At 39.4% G+C, this 22,055-nt stretch overlaps 1 protein-coding gene across 2 annotated transcripts in view; it reads right to left on the bottom strand.

Annotated features, from left to right (window-relative positions):
- LOC118110984 (helicase ARIP4-like) overlaps positions 1-22,055 on the bottom strand; it is a 69,644-nt gene that overhangs the window by 43,516 nt on the left and 4,073 nt on the right. The window contains exons 1-2 of one of the 2 annotated variants that reach the window (XM_047340304.1): positions 9,182-9,291; positions 8,104-8,266 (exon numbers count right to left, since the gene is read on the bottom strand). In XM_047340304.1, coding sequence (XP_047196260.1) covers positions 8,104-8,218 — 115 coding nt within the window. In that variant the 5' untranslated portion in view covers positions 8,219-8,266; positions 9,182-9,291. Of the gene's footprint in view, positions 1-8,103; positions 8,267-9,181; positions 9,292-22,055 lie in introns of those variants that run through there. The other variant, XM_047340303.1, reaches the window with a different exon arrangement.

Genomic DNA, 22,055 nt, shown 5'->3' on the forward strand with positions numbered 1-22,055 from the left:
GCTTCACTTCTGACCAAAGTTGTCGAGATGATGCATCTTGTCGCTGATTAAAACAGCAGGTCTCTGTGACATTCGTGGGAGGAAACATGTTAACTTGTTTTTCTGCAGAGTGCACTCTGCTTACCTACGCCTACACACAGGCAGGGGATCCACAGGCTAATTAACAGACTATTACTCTCCTGCTCTCTGGAGTCACTGCGTGTCCATGTACATGTTTGTGTGTGTGTTTGTGTGCGTGTATGACTAAACCTCGTTACAGCATCATCTGAGCTACGGAGGGCCAATAACATGCAGCACACAGCCCTCAATCTGTTCACACAGACTCACCTACACCCACACATGCACTACAAAAGCTTGAGGTACAATGAGGTGTCAAGTTTTTTATCTGACTAACGCACACTACCTTCGCCACATACCTGGTACAGCTAAAGTACACGTTTGTGTATGAGTATGAAACCTCTGAACACATGCCAATAATTCAGATATGCATTAATTGCACACATGACAGTGGGCATTTCATATAGATGCGTATGAGGTGTCAAACGGTTCAGCAAACTGCACTAGTGCCTACTTAAAATGTCAATCTAAACACAGCAAAGACTGTACACACAGATGGACGACATCACGCCCCCCCAAATGTGAAGCAATATCCATCTCCTCCGTGTAAGTGGATAGGGCAAGGACCAAACTAAAACGTCAAAGTACATGTGAAATACAATTGTCTGTCAGTGTGTTAAATGACTCATTTTTTTTAATAGATGTTTTCACCCCTGTATGCTTGTTGCTTGAATGCACAAAGTGAAATTGGTGTCTACAAAGAGTATTTTTCAGAATCCTGCTGCCAAGGACAGTAAACATTTTATGGGTGTTTTAACGGAACACCAACACAGGCAGGATTTCTCCTGGTGTTGCTGATGGACAGTCTGACAGAGGGTTAGTGAGTGAGAGAGAGTGAGAGAGAGAGAGAGAGAGAGAGAGAGAGAGAGAGAGAGAGAGAGAGAATAATCCGTGGCTCCATTGAACACTCACTTATGTGTGCATGAGAAATAAAAAAAGTTGGGTGAACCTCGTTTCATTCTAATAATCATGTGGAAAACAAATTCTATGTTCCCGGGAGTGTGCACGCAGTATTGAACTGTAAGATGCAGTGTGATGATGTGGCCTTGGATACAGCTTGCCGCATACATGGTGAAAGTACTGTGCATTAGTTAGGTAATTCATTTGACACATCATATATTCGGAGCACTGCAGCAAACACATACAAGCCTAAACCTAGAATATACAGCAACTCATCGCAACATATACTGCAGAGGATTTTATTTTAAGACACTGGTCCCACCTCCCCAGGTCCATTTCTCAATGTCACTGTTTGAAGAATGGCCTTGCTTCTTCTTTTTTCCCCAAAGATGACAGCACTTAAGGTGACTCACATATTCTATAGCTCCTATATAAAAATTGTATTTGTTTTATTCAGTAGAAAACATTAAGTGCTGTGAACAAGGACTGTTTAAAGGTGGAGGATATTATATGGATGAATCTTTATTTATCATAATACATTTACTTTTGTATCATAAAATCAATGTGTATTACTACATCTTACTTCAGTAGAAGGAAGTTACTATAATATCTTAAGCAGCCTTGCAGTGGTTTCTCACTTTGTCCGATTGTAGTTTTTTTTTTTGTTCAATCATTAAGTCATTTGTCCTCCATTTGAAGCTATAGTTGATGCTGAAAGTAGCTTTGTGCAAAAGATTGTGTTTAAACAGATATCTGAAGGAGATGTTGTGGTTTCAGGTCAGCTGACCTATTGAGAAATGCATCTTGGGCAGTTTGAACTGATCAGTGACTTTAGGTCTTTTCATGATGTCAGTTTCTTTTCTTTTGCCTGCAATTTAATCATTTTCTATTAAATACATTCAGTTGCTAATGTCTTACTGTTCTTAATCTAAACACAGCAAAGACTGTACAGGTACATTAATATTGCATCATAATTTGTACTTAATCAGGGGGAAAATAAAATGGAAGCAGTCATTAAAACATACACAGAACATACAGCACACACAAGTACACACATGGCTACCAGCATTGGCATAGAAACACAACCCTGATGAGAATTGGATAGATGCTTTGAAATTATCACGTGATTACTTTTTCCAAAGATGTTTTCTAAAAATAATCATGCAAGTGTGTGCGCATGTGTTACACATGTTATAGATATCTATATATACCACGGTTGTTGAATGTGGTGTTAGTGGTCACCATGACAACCCCTTCTACAGAGAAAAAACTGCGATACTGAAAAACAAATAAAGCTTTTTAGAAATCAACCTGACAAGGTGCAGTTAAACAAGAAAACCAAAAACATAAGAAACCTCACGTTTTGTTCGACAGAGAACAATGTACAAGACACATATCAAACTGATGCACAATTACTGTAATGGTTAATAATATATAGTCTTTTTAATGATCAACAAAACTGATATTTTGTGGCAACAACTTCTAAACCTTCTCAACACTTATTTTGTAAATCCTAATTTAACTTCACTCCATGTCTACATATTTCCATTCATAGATTTTCTGTTGAGGATTATGGTGTCACATGGATTTTAAACTGCCACTCCCTGCATTATTACTTTATTTGTTCTCTTGTTGGGCTTTTTCAGCTCTAAACTGATTTACTGCTAAAACATACACTTTTCTGTCTTTTTAATATATTTATAGATAAAGTAAAATAGAAAGATGGTGAGGAATTTAAAAAAAATACTTTAGAAATCAAGAAAATTAAGTATGGACATAAATACAATTAATAAAATAAATTAAAAGAAGAAAGAATAAAAATGTAGGGAAAAAAAGAACTCAATGATTGGAGATGAAAATAAATCAATGAGGTAGAAAGAGAAGGAAAATGGGGATGTTGAACCAAGAGAAGGGGGCAGGCGTCCTGGTGACGGTTGTTATGGCGACGGAGGGATAGACGCAGGCGACAGTGGGGGGTGATGATGTCTCAAGAGAAAATAGACTTGTGATGAAGATAAACATGTAAATGCGTTTTTTTCCTTCTTCAGACCTTTCACTCCCTCCACCACAAGCCAAGACGACAAACTCTGATTCTCAGCTTTTAGTGCTCGACAGAAAAACTGTGATGTGACGACGTTTCCAACCAAAATCTGATACAGTGGCTCAAAAATTACAGAACGTTTTTTTAATTTGCATATAGAAGCCTATTAACTGCAGTGTGTGCAGGGTCAGCAAGACTATACAGCTTAGTAAATACATAATCACATATCAAAATGAAACAAACAAGAGTGTGTACTTAAATAAAGGCTGGTATGTACGTGTGTGTGTTTAAGTGAATACATACACACACACACACACACACACACATATATATTGCCAGAGAAAGTACAGTGCCGAATTTGGTGAAATATGGACACATGATACGTTCATTAATAATAAAAAATAAAAATACAATTCTGTCTATTTACTACAATTGTATCCAAGAAGAATTGAGCTGGTTAATTAAAAATAAATGTTTGAATAGACAACATTAAAAAAAATCCATTTTTAAAAACCAGCTGCAGCTTGAGTCAGAACACCCTTTCTTAGTAAGAGGTTTTTTTATAATTTCAATGACCAATTCAAAATGGATGATTCCAGTCTCACATAAATGACTCTGGTGATGCTGGATGGTTTTGTTGTTTCAGCTCTGGTGACGTACTTGGTCAGGCCAGAGTTAATTGTATTTAAAATTCTATTTCTTTTCTATTTCTAAAGCTCCTTTTTATTGATAGTGTTTGCGATCATTCTCACATCCCCTGGAAATCTTCTTCAGTATAAAAACCTGCATTCACCGTGATGTAACTGCACACTTAACTGAAAATCACAGGTGTACTCACTTTAGTTGCAGTAATGTTGTAATTTGTAAACTGAATTTGGCTATGACCCAGCTACCATATGGGTCAGTTATAGAAATGAGTTGGAAGGCACGAGTACCTGCATCCCTTTTTGTTGAATGGTTAATGGTTCATCATCATCTCTCCCTCATACTGATCAACACACTCTTGCCTGTGTGTGTGTGTGTGTGTGTGTGTGTGTGTGTGTGTGTGTGTGTGTGTGTGTGTGTGTGTGTGTGTGTGTGTGTGTGTGTGTGCGTGTGTGTGTGTTCACAGGTCTGAACAAACAACACAGACTCACAGTGATGAGCAGCAGATCTCTACAGACTGGAAACTTCACAGGTTTAAATGCTTCTGGCCACAGGCGTAAAGAACTGCACCGTTAAGTGAACCTCAAACATTCTTACACATATAGTTTCCAGGAAATTGGTTTAAGCAGCAAAAAACCTGTGCATCTAGAGCTGAAAATTAACATTCAAATAATAAAAGCAAAAGAGCAACTACAATAAGGTTTAGTTAGGTTAATTGTAGGTGACTTACTATCATGTATTTTGTTTTTTGACCAACAAAATCCTTTTCTAAAATCAATAGCCAAGTATTTTTCTGTTCTTTTAGGGCTGTATTATCAAGTTAGTAATAGGCAGCTACATTGCGGGCGCACAACACGTGTACACTCTGTTTGTTACACACAGATGATCTGCTCATGTACAAAGTGAAAGGGTTTTCTCTGTTGTTTTCCGTCTTACCTCCAAAGCCACCATTCCTATAGCAATCCACCGATGTTCAAGCACATCTGGCTTTTTGAGGAAAACAGGAACTGGAACTCAGACTGGTTTATTGCATGTTACACCCAAAACCCTTGGTGGAGGGATGTGGTATAGGTCAGGGGAGAACGTATGAAATTTTGCTGTGGATCCAGATCAGGGGGCAGAACCAACTTTTTTTTCCCACTTCTTTAACATTGTGAGAGCATTTTTTGACACTTTCACCAATTTCAAAGTGAATAATTCACAGATTTAAATCCAGCATATTTGCTGTACTTGATTGAAGTCTTTCATCAAATAGTTAATTTCCACTGTATGAAGAATGTCACATGCATGTTTGCACAGAATTGTATATTCAGGGTTGGTGTGGCCCAATTGAGATCTTATCTTAGGGCCCAAATTCATATTTTGGTGCCTTAACACTTTTCATATTTCCAAAAGTTATAGAGAAAGGGTATATGAAGGAAAGACAGAATAGACAATCAGAAACACAAGGAGAGACGAGAACAGCAAAACATAAATATATCAACTTGTGTTTACGCCGGGTGGGTGGGCGATTTTATGATGCGCTTGTGTAACCTCTAACTATGGCAGAGTGATAAACCCCAAAAAAGTGCACACCAAACCCATTTGTAATTCTACACTAATGAGTACGCTTCATTTAAATTATGCATAACCCAGCCTCTGCCCCTGACTTTAACCCAATTCTAACTTTAACCCTTAAACCAAGTTTTAATTCTCAAAGAGCCAGTACATGTTTTGTATTTCAACATCTATATTTCAATCTAGTTCTCACACAAATGGAAGAAGATGATCACACACTCAGAGTCAAACAGTGAGAGCGTTAATAAAGAAAAGAGAAGAAAAAGATTTAAACTACAGAAAAAGTGTTATTCCTGCCGTTAAATCTCTCAATCCGTCTCGAATCCGATGAAAAAGCACAGATGTAAATGTTAATGTGATGTGTTTAGTCTATGTAATCTGAGACAAGAAGTTTAACAAGGTGCTTTCTGATCGCGCTGCCCCGCCTCCCTCCATCTCTCATTTCATATCCGAACTAGAATTACCACCCTCGAGTCGCACGCCTCCGCCAAACAGTCAAGTTGCAGGAAATCGGGTCAAGATCTCTCATTCTGCTCCTGAGCAATGACGATTCATATTGGCAATAAAACCTACAAATTATTGTTTTGAGGTTGTGAGACCTTTCACCATCTAAATCTACTAAGTTCATCCTATTGTCCAAGTGAACCTCTATACTAAAGTCACAATTCGAATGTTGCAAACTGTTCATTTTATCAGCTTCACCCTTGTCACGTGTGTTCTTAGTTCCCAGTGTTGAAGTGCACTGTCAAATTTGGGAATATTTGGACATGCGATACGTTCAATATTATTAAACTTGGAATAAACAGGTGACCAGCACTCTGTAGCAGTCAGTGGGGGCGGGGCAGTGTACTAACTGTTAGTCTGTTAACCGAGCTGAACATGTTCACCTCCTCGGGGGAAACTACTGCAGTATTTTAATATTTTTATTTCACTATTGACACTGGCATACAAGGGTGTCGCAGGTGCAGATCTCTGTCATGGCAGCAACATTCATAGAATCACTTCCTGGACTCACTAATGACACGGAATAATTCTGATGTAGCTCCAGAGCATCAGCACAGGACAAGAGAACAGCCCATTCCAAACAGGCAGGTTTAGAACAGCACTGCACTAGTTTGTACCAAACTCCTCCATGGCCTTCCTGAGATATCACGTTCACCAACATGGGAAGGACAGGTGGGAAAACCTGAAATGATGACGCCTCTGACTGCGGCTGTCGTCAGTGACGAGCCACAAAAAGAATCCACAGAAGTTTGTCTCCAGAATATGAGGTCAAAGACAATGAAAGACTAACACCACTTCAGTTATCCAACTGAAGTTTAAAATCTTACCTCCTACACACAAAAACACACTCCTCTGCTAGAAACACATCTCCACACACACACACACACACACACACACACACACACACACACACACACACACACACACACACACACACACACACACACACACACACACACACACACACACACACACACACACACACACACACACACACACACACGACTCAGCATCTAATAAAACTAATAGATGATTCATTGGGTTATGCAACACATACTGGCAACAGAAGACATGGGGGGAGGAGGAGACAGGAGAAGGTTGAGGAGATTTTTTTTCTCCTGTGGGAGGACAAACGGTCAGAGGCTGCTGAGCCGGTCTGGTCACATATGTGGACGCAACAGTGGTTCAGTTTGTTCCAACAGCAACATTAAAAAGAAAGAGAGTCTGCACATGAATATGTCTGGAAAATGAGGAAATGGAGAAATAAGAGGTTTTAGATCGTTCCCTGAGTAGAAGCAAACAACAAAAAAGAAAACTGTCGGGAGTTTGTCCTCGATTCATGTTATCATGGCCATCTGTCTCTTTACACCTAAATCTTTGTGTTTTAAGTAATCAGTTTTTTCTATTGGGGTATCCTTGTGCTGATCAACACTCAAACCAACGTCACAGTCAGTTTCAGACATTTATGCTCCATCCATAACTGTTTTAAATTGATTTCTGTCCAGTACCTCAGCTTTTATCAGAAACAATCTTCATCCATACCACACACCTGAAAACGCATATCACATGACTGTCCCCCCAGATTAAAATGCAGCCTCCAAACTTCTGTTTTAGGGGCCAATTTATGCTCAATGTTAGATACATAAAAATACGAAAACAAAGCCTTCTGTTCGTATTCTACGTTCATTTCATCCGATTTGTGCATGTCTTCTGACAGTTTACGAATACGGACAAAACAGATTAAATGGAGCAGTACCACGAGAAATCCTAGGGAGGGGGGGCAGCTTAGCTAATAGTTCAAGCGAGACGACCACAGAACATGAGGAAGAAATATCCAAAACTTTACGAGACCGTAAGAAACTACAGGCATCTATATGATGTTAATTAAAAAAAGGGACAAATCGTCTCCTTTTGCTCGTTCTGAAGAGCAACATTCTCACAACGTCCTCCACTAGCGTCATGTTTTTTGTCGTCAAAAAAACTCTCCACTCTGTGCTGCCCTCTAGTGCATTTATTGCTTAACAACAAGGCCAACGTAAAGGACGCATTGAAGTATGTGACGGATACATCGTTTGAAACGGACATATCTTTTTGTACATAAATACAACATAAATGACACTAAAAACTAAAAGAAATTGTAATTGTGGAAAGTTTTTTCTCTTTTGTTTTAGATATTATGAACTATACTATATTAAATACAGTAGTATGGAACTGCTTCAGTCACCCTGCAGCATGACGAGTGGATGAAGTAAACTGATAAATACAAACTACTTAAAGAATCCCTCCATGGTTCTCGTTTCTGGTAAATGGTAAAAAACACTGGGAGCAACATGACTCACCAGGTATCCGCTCATCCTCATCGTCTCCGTCGTTGTCTTCATCTTCATCGCTGATGTAACAGATCGCCATCTCCCTCTTCCTCCCATTCAGCTGCCCCTCTTCTACATCAGACATCCTGACCTGCAGGCTGCTGCTACCTCAGCATGGCAGGACCACACACACCTGCAGCAAAGAGGACGAATAAATGAACAACTGCACACAAACGGGTTAAAGCTGACACGGAGAGCTGCATAAAAAAACGATATTCTATTTTAATTTCAACAGCAGAACTCATATTGATAAAGTTTCTTTTCTTCCAGAGGGAAGGAAATGCATCAGATTATTTTGTTCCTGCCACATTGTACATGAAGTTCTTCTCCAGGATTTTTGATTTACGAAAAGACAAGAAAGGAGCATTTCAAAATCCATCTGTGAGAGAGTGAGAGACGTAACCAACATTATCATGACCTACGGATGAAAGACAGCGGCAAATGTACCACTGAGAGACGTGAAGAGCTCTCAGGATTTTTTAAGATGCTTTTAAAGCCCCAGCTCTCAGCAGCAAAATTACACACACATTACTAACAGGTTTTTCTCTGAGCTGGACTGAAACGATCGTAAAGGGAAACCACAGGCTACCGCCATGCCCTTCATTTTCAGCTGCAGTTTAGTAAAAGCAAAGTTTTGTTCCTCTTTTGTTTTATAGCAGAGTTATTATGTTACGTATACAAGAGCCGTGATCGCTATTTAAATGTCAAAGTTACAAAAGGTACAAACGAGAACACAAATATCATTATTACAGATATCATAATCGACATCAACAGTATTGAAGAAGACCTGAAAGTACAGAAATTATGGCAAAGAACAAAGATTGTCTACAAGACAATGATATAAATTCATTAATACATTAATTCATCAAGGTCTGTGAGCAAATTGTTTCATGGGCCTAAATATACCCCAAAAAAATAAGAATTATGATCTTAGCTGTCTCTGCTGGTTAAAAACAAAGCCTTTAAATTGTATTCACTCCCACTCAGATGAGGCCAGACACACAGTACTATCACAGCAAGTTTTACTTCTGATCCCCCCCGAGCTCACCTTGCATAACGTTACACAGCAGATTACACAACAGGTAGCTCCAGCCAACTTGAATCATTGTTCCGACAGGGCGGTTTTACAGGCCTCATAAATCCAACAGAGCTAGACTTCATGGACTCGCTGCTCGGCTGAAAACCAGTAACCAAAGACCTGGTGAACTCCAGATTTACTCTGACGCTCTGGTCTCCCAAAAACACAGATGTGTGTATGACCTCAGATGTCACGGATAGCTGCAGAAATGTAAACCTGTAGAATAGGGCAGGGTAGCTGGGATGATGGCAACAAGGTCATGAGCAGAAATAAACAGCAGGCTCTCGTTACGTCTCATTTTTTGAAAACCTCCTCAAAATCAGCTCAAGGACTAAGTGAAGGGGCCACACACATCACACAGGCAATCACTGCTGCAGCACTGATCTGCATCAAGGCAAAAATACTGTTGTTGTCTACCACAGAATAAAATGCCTTAAAGACACTGTGGTTTCTTTTCTCATTTTATATGATCCAAACGATCCTGCTCTACCTCCTCCCAGGGACATCTTATATTGAAGCAATCACGTCAATCTACCTCCATGTAATGGTGTGACAGCTTGTACCATTATTATAGTGATCAACATTATCATGGTTATCAGAATTATCACAATCGTGTTCAAATGTGCTGAAAAGGTTTTATCATTAAAAAAATCTATAAATATATTAATATAGATCCCAACAGTATCAAATGTACAACATGAACATTGAAGAATGAAGGATTCAGTTGCTGAGGAGGCTTTTTGTTTTACAATCAAAACTTCCCATAGGGCAAGTTTAAGTAAATAAAATGTGCACATAAAACCAATACAACCATAATGAACAAAGTATGTGCATGTAAGAACAATACGTAAAGAAATCAGTTGTCAGGTGTTGATGAAATATAGAATAACGACACAAAACAAGTGGAGCTGAGCGGAAACGGAGGAGAGAAAGGTTGACAACTCATTGCGTTATGCTAACAGTTGCAAGCTAAGGCCAGAGCCCTGGCAGCTCATGATGTTACAGTACAAACAAAATCACTGCGGTAATCACAGCTATTAAAGATATGGTGTGACTAACTTTACCACTGTGAAACCACCATGTCTACTTCTGTGCTGCACATGATCATAAACACACTGTATGCTCTTTCAACAGATGGTGCTTTTCTGTCGTGAGACAACTAGCCAGCAATCATGGCAACACTGTAGTGTGCTGTTAAAAATCCATTTTGTTAAAAGAAAAAAAGGAATAAAGATTAATTTAATAAGATTATCTCTTTAAAGATATTTTAAATCCTTGTTTAAGTTCCCTTCAACTTAAAGGAACTTGTACAGACACAATATTTTTAAGTAAAAGAAAAATGTGAGAATATAGGACCAAAAGTTCAGCATTTCTGAACCAGCACATATAAACCTGCTGTGAGAACACAAATCCTGAGTCATATCTTGCAACAGGACACTTCGGTACGTTGGGTGTTTATTCTCACACTCTGTTACCCACAAGAGTCAGAGACCATGACACTGTTTCCAACCACAGATCAAACACTGCTGGGAAAGTGCACTACAGTTAAACAGGGAACGAGCACATACCGTACTTGGATCAGTGACATCCTTATGTAACATCAAATGTCAGGGATGTGGTGGCTGCAGATTTTGGCTGGGAGGTCTTTCTGTGAGCCTGTTGCTGGTGGTGGGTGAATATACAAATTGAACCCTGCTGTGCTCGTAAGTAGAGGGTATTAGTAAATGTTAGTACTACTATTGAAGATATTCTCTTTAAAAAGTTAAAGTTGGAGTAAGCACATGAAAATGTCGGTAGACTGAGGCTGTCTTCCATGCTCAAGTGACCAAAGTGGTGCAGTCCTGCCGAACTGAGACCGCTGACCAAAATTAGATCACTTTATCTGCGATCTGCTGCCAACCCCATACGAGCCTGATCACAGCCTGACGTCCTCCAGCAGGGCCGTACTTAACAACTGTTCCAAAATTCACTGAAAAACTGCTTTCAGACCTGCCCTGAACTCCACAGTCCCTCCGTATTTCCTATGGAGTAGGTGCATGGGTGTGAACGCACTGCAGTCTCTGCGGACTTTCTCCACCTGACCTCCTAGTATTAAGTCCGTAGAAATCCAGGAGAATTCGATGTGTAAGCACAGCACGGAATCCCCTTGCTGGATTCACCGTGAGCGAGTTGGGGGGTTCATGACGCTTCTAACGAGAGATGGACGCAAAAATGAAACAAATATATCTCCCGGCGTCATACACGTAGAGGAAACAGACGAAGATGACGAGAGAGTTTGTGGTGAAAACAGCCGACGACGGTGTCTGTGTGCTGTAGAAGCTCCGGATTTTACCCGCAGGTCATGTCTGAAAACGGCTTGAGTGTGAGCGCAGGGTTTTGAATGAGAGCATTAAAACTTATGAACATTAAATCAAAAAAGTCCAGCTCTCAAACTTTAAGACTACTCTCTTGAATATAGACGGGGGAAACCTCAACAGTAAAGCAACATTTCACTTACACTACACATACTGAAAAGCAGATCACATGAAACTCCCACAGAGATACAGAACAGCTTGCTATTAACCTACATAACTTGGAAGTCGCATTCAGCCAAAAACTACTTGGATTCATTGCCCTCATGTTCTGGGTAATGTAATATAGCAGAGGAAAGCAGGCCAAACTGTTCTGGTCATGTCAGGCCGTCCCACTGTAAAATATCTGTTATATAACGTACACTTCTCTATAGGTTTGGCTGCTCTGAGCGGCTCCATGTAGGTCACACATATTCTGTTTCTTCTTACCTGACATGACTTAAAATATGTAATCAGATGCAACGGCCCGGCAATAATTCTGAGAGAATTACGTTTAACGTTCCTCAAAGACCATATATTGACGCATGACTGACATCTCCTGGGTGCACAAAATTATACAAACATATTAAGATGTAGTGAAATCATTCACCACAAATTACAGCCGAGAATCTACCAACAGGGCTGAGTACAAATCCATGACACAGTTTTAAAAGACCTCACAGAGGTAAGATTTACTGCAGGGCTGTTGCACAGCATTGCAGTATGTTCTGCAGGTAAGTGTGTTGTTGAATGCATCCTTTGCAACAAGCTGTTTTGGAGCTCCCCTACAAACGTCTCGATGTGTTGCCTTCGGCTTTGCACTGATCTGACACACTTTCTGCTCCACAGGGAGCGGCGCAGGTGAAGCTTATTGTTCAGAACAAGAGAGCTTACAAATGGAACCGGTTGGAAAATGAAATGAGACGAGAGCAACTTTCATGTCGTTTTTGATACAAAGACATTTTAGATGAAACCAAACAACTGAACCTGAGAAGTTTTTGAGTTCTAGAATTTCACTGTACAACTCTAACAACACAGACAGTGCTGATCTCTACACGGATTTTTAACTACACACACACAGTCTTGTCAAATGGCAGATATTCGTTTTGGAGGAACAGACATTTAGAGAGATGTTGTCATTTAGCCATTAAAGGGATAGTTCACATTTTTCATAATAAAGGAAAATTCACTCCTTATCTACTCACCACTATGCTGATCACCATGACATGATAGATTATAAAATAATGCTATTAATGTTTAGAGTCAAATCAAAACCTCTCCCAAGTTGTGTCCAAAGTTAGTTTTCATTACAGGAGAGTAAATATGATTTAAGAGATGTTTGTAACCAAATTTGTTTTTAAAAAAAAGTCTGTGAAGCAATTTTTTTGGGTTACAAACATTGTATGTTTTTGCTTCGTTTGTTTAAATCTGGAGGATTAATTAGATGGACAGAAATGTAGGACAGGATTATATAAGCATTTTGCTTCTGCCCGTGCCTTTTCAGTCACCTTATACATAAACTGTTGACTATGTGTATAATATGTAGTAATTTGCATTGCTATTGGTGTAGCTAGCTTTTTCTGAGTTATTGAAATTGCCTACAAATGCACGAGGGAGTCACAGGAACAGATGTGTTTACTCAGTGGATGTAAAGCAGAAGTCAGATCATTCAGTCATGAGTTTAACTAACACTGTTCAAAGTCTTCTACATTAAAACAACGTAAAGCTATCAAATCCTCTCAGACTACACTTCGCGTCACTGTAAAACAGACTGAAAACAACCTGCTGCATTTCTGAAGCATGTACAGGTGTGTTTGCTTGAGATTCATTTTAAACAGAGGCAGGAACACAAGTACACACTGTGCTTTGGGGTGATTAGTGTGTAGAATTTAATGGTGAAGTGTCATGTTGCAGCTGAATACCCCTCACTTCACCCTCCCCTTCCAAACATGAACGAGAACCTGTGGTAGTTTTCAGTTGTCATAAAAACTCAAAAGATGTTTAGTTTGTCCAGTTTGGGCTCCTGTAAAAAACATGGTGGCCTCCGTAGAGAGGACCCGCTCCCGATGTAAATATAAAGTATATAAAGGGTCCATTCTAGGGTAAAGAAAACAACAATTTGAACAATTTCTATGAAACATTATAATTATTTTATATTAAATTTTGTTTTAATTTTTTGCCAATAGATCCCTTTCACCTCAATATTACACACTGAACCTTTAATGTGATGGTTATGAATCTAGAACAGACTATTTCAATACACCTATTTATTTTCTATACCACTTTGAGGATCGCAGGCGTCGCTGGAGCCACAGCTGACATTGGGTGAGAGGCGGGGTCTAACCTGCTGGTTGCCAGCGAATCAAAGGGCCAATATACAGAGAACAAAAAACATTCTCACCTCTGCTCAATTTAGAGTCTCCATTTAACCGACTCCTAATCTGCTTGTCTATGGACTGTGGGAGGAAGCCGGAGAAAAGTCAAATAAACTCAGAGACTATTTCCCCCTGATGAAAAAGACTGATGAAGAACTCTATATCTCACATGTTTAAAGTTTAAAGGTTAAAAAACACAGAATGAAACCTGAAAACCCTTTTCATGAACCGAACTCTATCTTATCAGCAGAATCCCATCTTTTTATAGATCCATGAACAAAGACAGGACCTGTATCGTTAAACATGCTTGCGGTTACCACAGTAACCAGTGGTGTCACCAAATCAAGCACATATTTCATGATCAAATAACTGAATTGATGAGACTTCCAAACTACTGTCAATGTGCAAAGACAGAGCTTTTACCATTAATTATTCACATAGGGTGAGTTGAAGACTTGAACAAAAAAGTAAACATTCCTGCTCTACCCCTGCATCCTCTTACCTTACATAACCTCACAGAGCGGGGCCAGGAGCGTTATCCACAGATCTCTGATTTAGCCAACATTACATTGTGAGAGCGTTTCTCGCGACTCGGCCAGACGGAGTGAGCAGCAATTTAAATTCTCTGAATATGGAAACAGGATGTTAATGAGAGCAAAATGTGAGGGTAAGAATAAAGAAAAGGGAAGCATGAAAGATGATGGACAAAGACAAGAGATGTGGGAGAGGGGGGTTTAATAAAAAGGGAGCGGGGGAGGGGAGCAGTCTAGTCTGTCTGGTGTCCTAAAAACACCCCCACCCCCGTGACCAAACGGGGGGGAGGGAGATAACCTACATTTTTTCAGCAAAAAAATAGGACACTTACACTACACACATGTGGAATCTCGTGCTGAAAAAGTAATCTTTACACCAAATCTTCAATTTGGTGTAAAGATTAATGATTCATTAACCAGAAGTAAATCTTATTATTTAAGAATATGAAACCAGAGAATAGTTTTCTTTTTTTTCTTGTTTATTCAACTGTAAAGATCAAAGGATTTTGAAAAGTGTTGCAGATTAATTTTCTGTCTCCCAGTTAACTGATACTGATATGAAACCTTTCATTCAAAGGTTTTGTTTTTCAAACTTCCAACAGGCCATAACCTGATACTAGAAGCCACAGGAAGTGGTGGGAGCACAGACAACAGTGAGTAAAGATCTTATGCTGGGACAGACTCATTTAAGCTGCTTTCAGACACGCACTTAACTCTGGTTAATCTCCGGACATTTTCCGGAGGGGCTGTATGTGAGAAAGACGATGTCCAAGTGAAAGGCTCTGGACTTGAGTTAGAAGACACCAGTAAAGATGTCAAGAGAGCTTTCGGTTATAAGGGCCGATGCCAGAGTCGATGTGCTGTTAAAAAGACAAAACACATGATCTGAGCAGAAATCCTCTTGTTCATGTTCAATTGTTCATATGTGAAGCAAACTCCAGTCTCAAGTCCAGACCCAGATTCTCCACAGTTCATGTCTAAAAACAACTTTACAGTATGACAAGTTCCCCACTGGTATCCAGGAATCTGTCCGATCTCAGTTCACCTAGTCCGTATTTGTGCACTTCTTCTGACAGCTTATGGAAACGGACGAAACAGACGAATCAGAGCAGTACCACAGGAAATCGTTGTGGGGCAGTGTAGCCTGTAGTTCAAGCGAGATGACCATAGGACATGAGGAAGACTTTTCAATACAGGCGGAACCTTTTGAGGAGAGACTTACTGAGCTGGTAAGAAACTACAGGTATGATGTTACTAAAAAACAGCTACTTTTTCTTCTTTCTGAACATTACAACAACCTCCTTCACTGTCAACATGTTTGTTGTCAAAACTCTCGACTCTGTGCTGCCCTCTAATGGATGTATTGATTAACAACTATGCAAACGTAAAAGGACACGTGGTAGTAAGTGGGCAGTGATGTTACATTATTTGAAACGGACATATGTCTTTTCAGACGTTAAGGCACCATAAATGAGCCTTTAGTCGACCACAAGCAGCTGTAGCAGACGTGAAAGTAGCAAAGTAGGTGGAGTGCTTAAAAGAGACGTTTTCTAAACGCTGCTAGGCCTTGTTTAGAAAAAAAAGTCCCATTGCTAACAAAGGCTGTCAAGTTAAAGTTCCACTGTTTCCTGAATGGAAGGCTTTGGCTGAGTGGTCGTCCTCCAACCAGAACGCAGGCGGCACAAATCCCAGCCAATGCCAAAGTGTCCTTGGGCAAGATGCTGAACCCTGAATGGCCCCTCATAGATGTGGAATTCACTGAATAATGTCGCTTTGGCTAAAACTGCAGCTAATTGACTTCAATCCAAGCAGAAATCCCTGCTCTTACCTTTTATCATTGCTATTCCTTCTACACAGTATTTAGCGACAACAAGGCAAACTTCTCCAGAGTGGACAAACTGATTACTTCTGATATGGAGCTATTGTTTGAGTTTTAAATTGCCATTTTAAGACAAAAACACATGCAGAGAAGATCGGTGTCCTTTGCCAGCGTGAAACCCATTGTCAGCATCTTTTTTTGATCACACATCATTTCTTACCACTTTCTTTTGCATCACGGCCACAGTGGGTGATTCAGGCAAATGATACAGACGATTCTTACACAGGAATGTAATGCTTAATGGACAAATACTGAAAGACTTGCTCTGCACCCACAGACACCATGTTATTACCTCTAGAAAGCCCCTGAGAGAGAGAGAGCGAGAGAGGGGGAGAGAGAGAAATAGAGAAAGAGAGAAAGGTGGGGGTGGGGAGGGAGGAATAAAAATGAATGATAAAGGAGGGGAGGCAACAAGAAGACGGCTGCTTGCATAAGCCAACTTACATAAGATCTGCCTAATAATGCCACTGTTCAGCTCGGAAAAAATAAAGTTATACAAGATATGCCAAGATGGAAGGGCATAGCGCGCACACGCACGCACACGCACACACACACACACACACACACACAGTGAGTGAGTTATACAGTAGATCACCTTGGGGGAGTTAGACTTACATGTATATCCTGGAGACACAACTTTTGTCCACAATGGGTCAGTCCATTTCTATTTAACCTTCCACAGCTCTTTAGAGATGAGGAGTCAACAAATGTCCTATCAAGGTCTGAGCCTTGAGATAGTTCTCACAAAGAAACACAAACAGGTTTGTTCATCTATCTTAGCGAGGACATTCATTGGCATAATACATTCCATAGCCCCTTACCCTAACCATCAAAACTAAATGCCTACCCCTAACCATGAAAGTGGTAACCATGAAACAGCCCATTAAAAGTGGGTCAGAAAGTGAGGACCTCACTCTGTAGGTTCATAATGGTCCTAACAAAGACGCACACACGCACGCACGGACGGACGGTTTACACTTTGAATTAAAGAGCCTCAGGGACAGATGACACCCTGCATCTATGTCACTGGACCATGCTCCACCCATTTCCTGAGTACAGGTCATTTGCAAGAATACAAAATGATTAACAATCAAAATCAGCAACACTTCATTTTACGGCTCTAAAAATGGATATTGTATAACACCTTCCTTTTATATTGGACTGGCTTACAGACTTAAGTCGTCATCACATCCCCCTGCTTGTGTAACAGAATTACACAATAGTGAAGCCTAGTGTATGAGGCCGCAGTGGTGGGGTGTGTGTACCAATCATGTCAGGCTGTTTTCATTCAAAAGGCAACATAACACATTCTCTGTCCAAATACACACTGTATTTGAAAAATGCGGATTTGAATTCTTTTATAAGTTTTCTAGCATCATCAAATGATTGTGTTTAAAAAAATGCTGTGTTGTTCTTTAATAGATTACAGATTGTAACATTGTTAACCCTTTTAAACCTCATTTCTGAATGTAGAATCTGAATGTTTCTATTTATTATTATTTCCGTGATCAATTGATAAATGATTAAGTATTTAAAAGTTACATTTTTTAATCTAACCCTAACCTGTTTATTGATTAACTAGTCGTCATTAAAAATTGTACATTGGATTTTTTTACGTTTATAGTTTTGCGTTAAAGGTCTTGTAAAGGTATTGGATGGCCATACATTTTAGTTTACAGTTTCATGGCCCCCTCAGAATTAATTAATAGTTTCTCTATCGTCACCATAAGATCAAACTTTTATTTTGTCTGCAATAATTTCCTCTTACATACCACCAAAACCAATATGGCCTCATCTGTACTTTGTATTTAGTGCAAAAATCATATATGTAATTCCATGAAAGGTCGTGTTAGATGCCCGTCTAACTTTAAAAAGTTGTCAGTTCACCTTCACTGGGAGGCATCAGAAGTTTTTTTTGGTAAACAATCACCCACAATTCATTATATTTGACCTAAATCTGAGCAGTTTCCTTTGTGCATTGCATTGTGGGAAAAAACAACAGCTCAAATAAAACTCAAACATATTTAGTACGTGTACTGTCCAGTTTCAGTTTACTTAACTTGTATAAAAACACCTGCAGTTAGTGGACACACTCTTATTCTTGTTCCTTGATAAATTACTAATTAGGATATTTCTGATTAGCTGTTTGATTAATCAACTCTTGTATAGCAACTACTCCAATAATAGATTAAAAATCTGCCACAGTGTTACTTTAACAATCATCAATCTGCTTCAGTTCAGGACCTTTATGACATATTTTCATGTAACTGTTCAGTGCCTGCAGGATTTGCTGTTTTCATAATGAGGAACAACACAATTTCAATTCACCTCATCTCAGAGAGAGTTCAATCTAAATTTGGCTGCGGTCTCTAATTTAGACCTGGGATCGCTCAGACGCACTAACCTGTAAATACATACAACACGTACAAGTCTATTCAGGATTAGCCTGCATTTAATACTGTGACCTAGAGGTCGCACGCGCACACACACACACACGTGACCTGGATCAGTGAAAAATTCGAACCTACACAGAAACACTTCAGAGGATATTTTTACATAGATAAACCCTTGGACCAATCTGAGTTATATATCTAATCCCTGTCCACGTGAGCTCCCTTTAGTCCGCAGCATCTGAAGACAATTTAAAAAAGGAAAACAAACACAACTATGTTAGCTTATCAACAACTGGAGTGAAAAAAGGGTTTAATATACTTCTCATGTCAGCGAATAAGGAGGATTAGCACCAACGTAATGCAGGCAGTTACACACTGGATCAATACTACTAGAATGAGGAGGGGTCAGGAGGCAGCAGGGGAAGGGATCAGAAATCAGTTGACCACATTGATACTCCATTGGATGATGCTTGCTGTTTTCTAGCCAATCAGTGAGGGTTTAGTAGGTTCACTGGGTTTGTTGAGGGTTCACATGGGGACATTGGTGAGGAAGGGTCTCCTCTGCATAACCTATATGTGCTACATCGAACCTGTGAGGCAGCTTAAAAGACAGCAGGTTAACAGCTTCAGTGTGAAGGGAAGAGGACTTGGCTGAATCTAACGAGTTCAGTTAAAAGGTGGAATATAGGTTAAAGTGAAATATAAGTTCTAAAACATGAGCAACAAAGGAATTTGTCACCTTTTCTTCCATATGGTGGGAGGCTGGGAAAACAAAAACAAAAATCCACATTAATAAAACTAATAATCTGTACACATGTTAAGGAAGCTTCCCCCTAAAAAAAATCTATAGAACGACTCAGAACATTAATCTAGGTTTAATTCTAATTCATGGGCGCGCGTTGGTCATTTTTACAGGAATGCATTTGCTTCCACTAGCGAGATCCAAAGACTGCACTGTCAAACAACCAAGGGTTTATTAAAGAAATAAAAGAAATCCTTCACTTTGACCAACTGTCTTTTCTACCAGCATTTATCTCCTCTCTCAGGTTTATCAGATGTGTGAAAGACAAAATGGCGTGTGGTCTTACGCGGGGACTGGCACCATGCAGGAGACAGATGAAAATGGATGTGCTGTTAAAAAGGTTTTTATTTGCACTGGAACTGAATCTTTAATAAGCCACTGCAGTAATTTCAGGTATCCAAGGTTCCCAAGCTAATGACTCTATATAACCTTTTATATACATGGTTTGTAAATTACTAGATGTTCAGCAGATTGACGAAAATGTTTAATAGCAATTATTTTGTGGTAAAGAGTTTACTTCTCAATACTTAAGTTTTGACTGATTCTTTTTTAAAGATATCAACTTAACATTTGCCACATTTGTAAAACTGTTAACGCCCTCATAACTGAACACATGTTTTGTGTATCCACTCCGACCCTCTGTGTCCCCTGAGCCTAATCATCAGTGGAACAAAAACAAAGTCTGCAGAGACTCTGCATCTATCTGAACCACTCTCATGCAAGAAGGAAGAAAAACCTTTGCACGGTTAATGTCTTTTTGCAGAAACCACAGATGTTTATTTTCAGTAACATCCACACACACACACACACACACACACACACACACACACACACACACACACACACACACACACACACACACACACACACACACACACACACACACACACACACACACACACACACACACAGAAGATAAACAAGATGACAGATGAGCACAAGTTGTACCTAATGGATACTGATCAACAAATGACAGCCCAGACATATGTGCACACAAACTGAGAAACAACCATGTCAGAGGAGAGAACCTGGTAGGTCAAGGGTCACTGGACGGACGGACGCTCGAATGGAAAAACAATGAAAATGTCCCAATGTTAAAGAACCAAAAAAATGCCTTTGATCTGTGCCCCCCTGATCTAGATCTGCACCAATCTTAAATTGTTTCATCCCTGAACAATAAACACATCCTTCCACTAAGTGTGGTGGCAATCCGTCCAGGTTTTTTTTCTCGCTTGCAAACAAACAGAGACCAAACAAACGGACAGGGGTGAAAACGTAACCTCCTTGGTGAAGGTATTTATCAAATTTAAAATCTTACAATCATAAAAAACGCAAAGGATTAATGCCTCTTAACATTCACAAATGTGCGTGTGCGCGGGTTCGCGTTCCATTCGAACGTGCGTCTCTGAGACTCTGGTGGAACACTAGAGTCCAAGTGTTTCCTTTATGTCGTTTTGCAGAATTACTGAAACATAAAAAGGGAGTCTCACTCGCTCCAACTTCCTCCTCTCACCCACTCCTCCCCTTTCTCTTGGGTGATTTAAAGCCTCTGGCCGTAATGAGAGCAAGTAAAAGTGTTACTAAATCTGTACTTGGATCTGAACTCCTGCTATGATGTTTCAGTTTTCTCTGAATATGAGCAGTGGAGCTCAGTCAGACCACTCTGCCCAGCATGTATCACTCTTCCCTCGCTGTTTTATAAAGGAGTGTAGGTCAAACACTCACTGCTGCTCCTATCCCTCACCTGCAGATGTAGGATTTTCCAGCTCAAGAAACAGTAAGAGTCTCTGCTCTAACCTGCATTCTTACCTCATCTCTATCTCATCCTCTTCTTTCTTTACTTCCTAATGTAATATTCAGTTCACAGAAAATTAATCCCAACCTAAATGTTCTACTTAATCTTATGATCTAAGATAAAATCAGGTAGACTTAATTGGACCATACGCTATCTATAGCAGTAAAATGTTCACGTCCATACATTTATGGCTGTGCTCTATATGCACATATGCACACAAAGCAGACATAATGTCATCAACCAACACATTAAACACTGCCCATTGAACAACTCACTGTTTTTAAATAATACATCAGCCGGAGTATGAGGCCTCACCAGCACAAGTGTACAGTCAAAACTCTTACATATTGAATCTTTAATATGAATCTCATTCATCTGCTTTGTTAATAGGACAGACTATTGTGCAATTATACATACATATACATATATACATATATACATACATACATACATATATATATCATTGTTTTTGTTTAATAGTTTTTCAATATAATATAAAAAGTTGTTCTGATTTTTATCCTTGTGTATATAATTTAGTTAAACAATGTCTTAATCTAAGACGCAGCTACAATCCCAGTGTCTTTTTTTTTTTTTCATACTATGCACTATCTTGTTACCTGGTCTCAAATCATCAAGTCTTTCATAGACCTATTCTTTTTGTTAATGTCCCACTTATATATTTATTGTGTTTAATTTCATGTTGCAAATTCAAAATACAACTATTTTAGGTGCCATGG

The sequence above is a fragment of the Hippoglossus stenolepis genome, chromosome 6, assembly GCF_022539355.2.
Source record: "Hippoglossus stenolepis isolate QCI-W04-F060 chromosome 6, HSTE1.2, whole genome shotgun sequence".
Taxonomy (NCBI): domain Eukaryota; kingdom Metazoa; phylum Chordata; class Actinopteri; order Pleuronectiformes; family Pleuronectidae; genus Hippoglossus; species Hippoglossus stenolepis.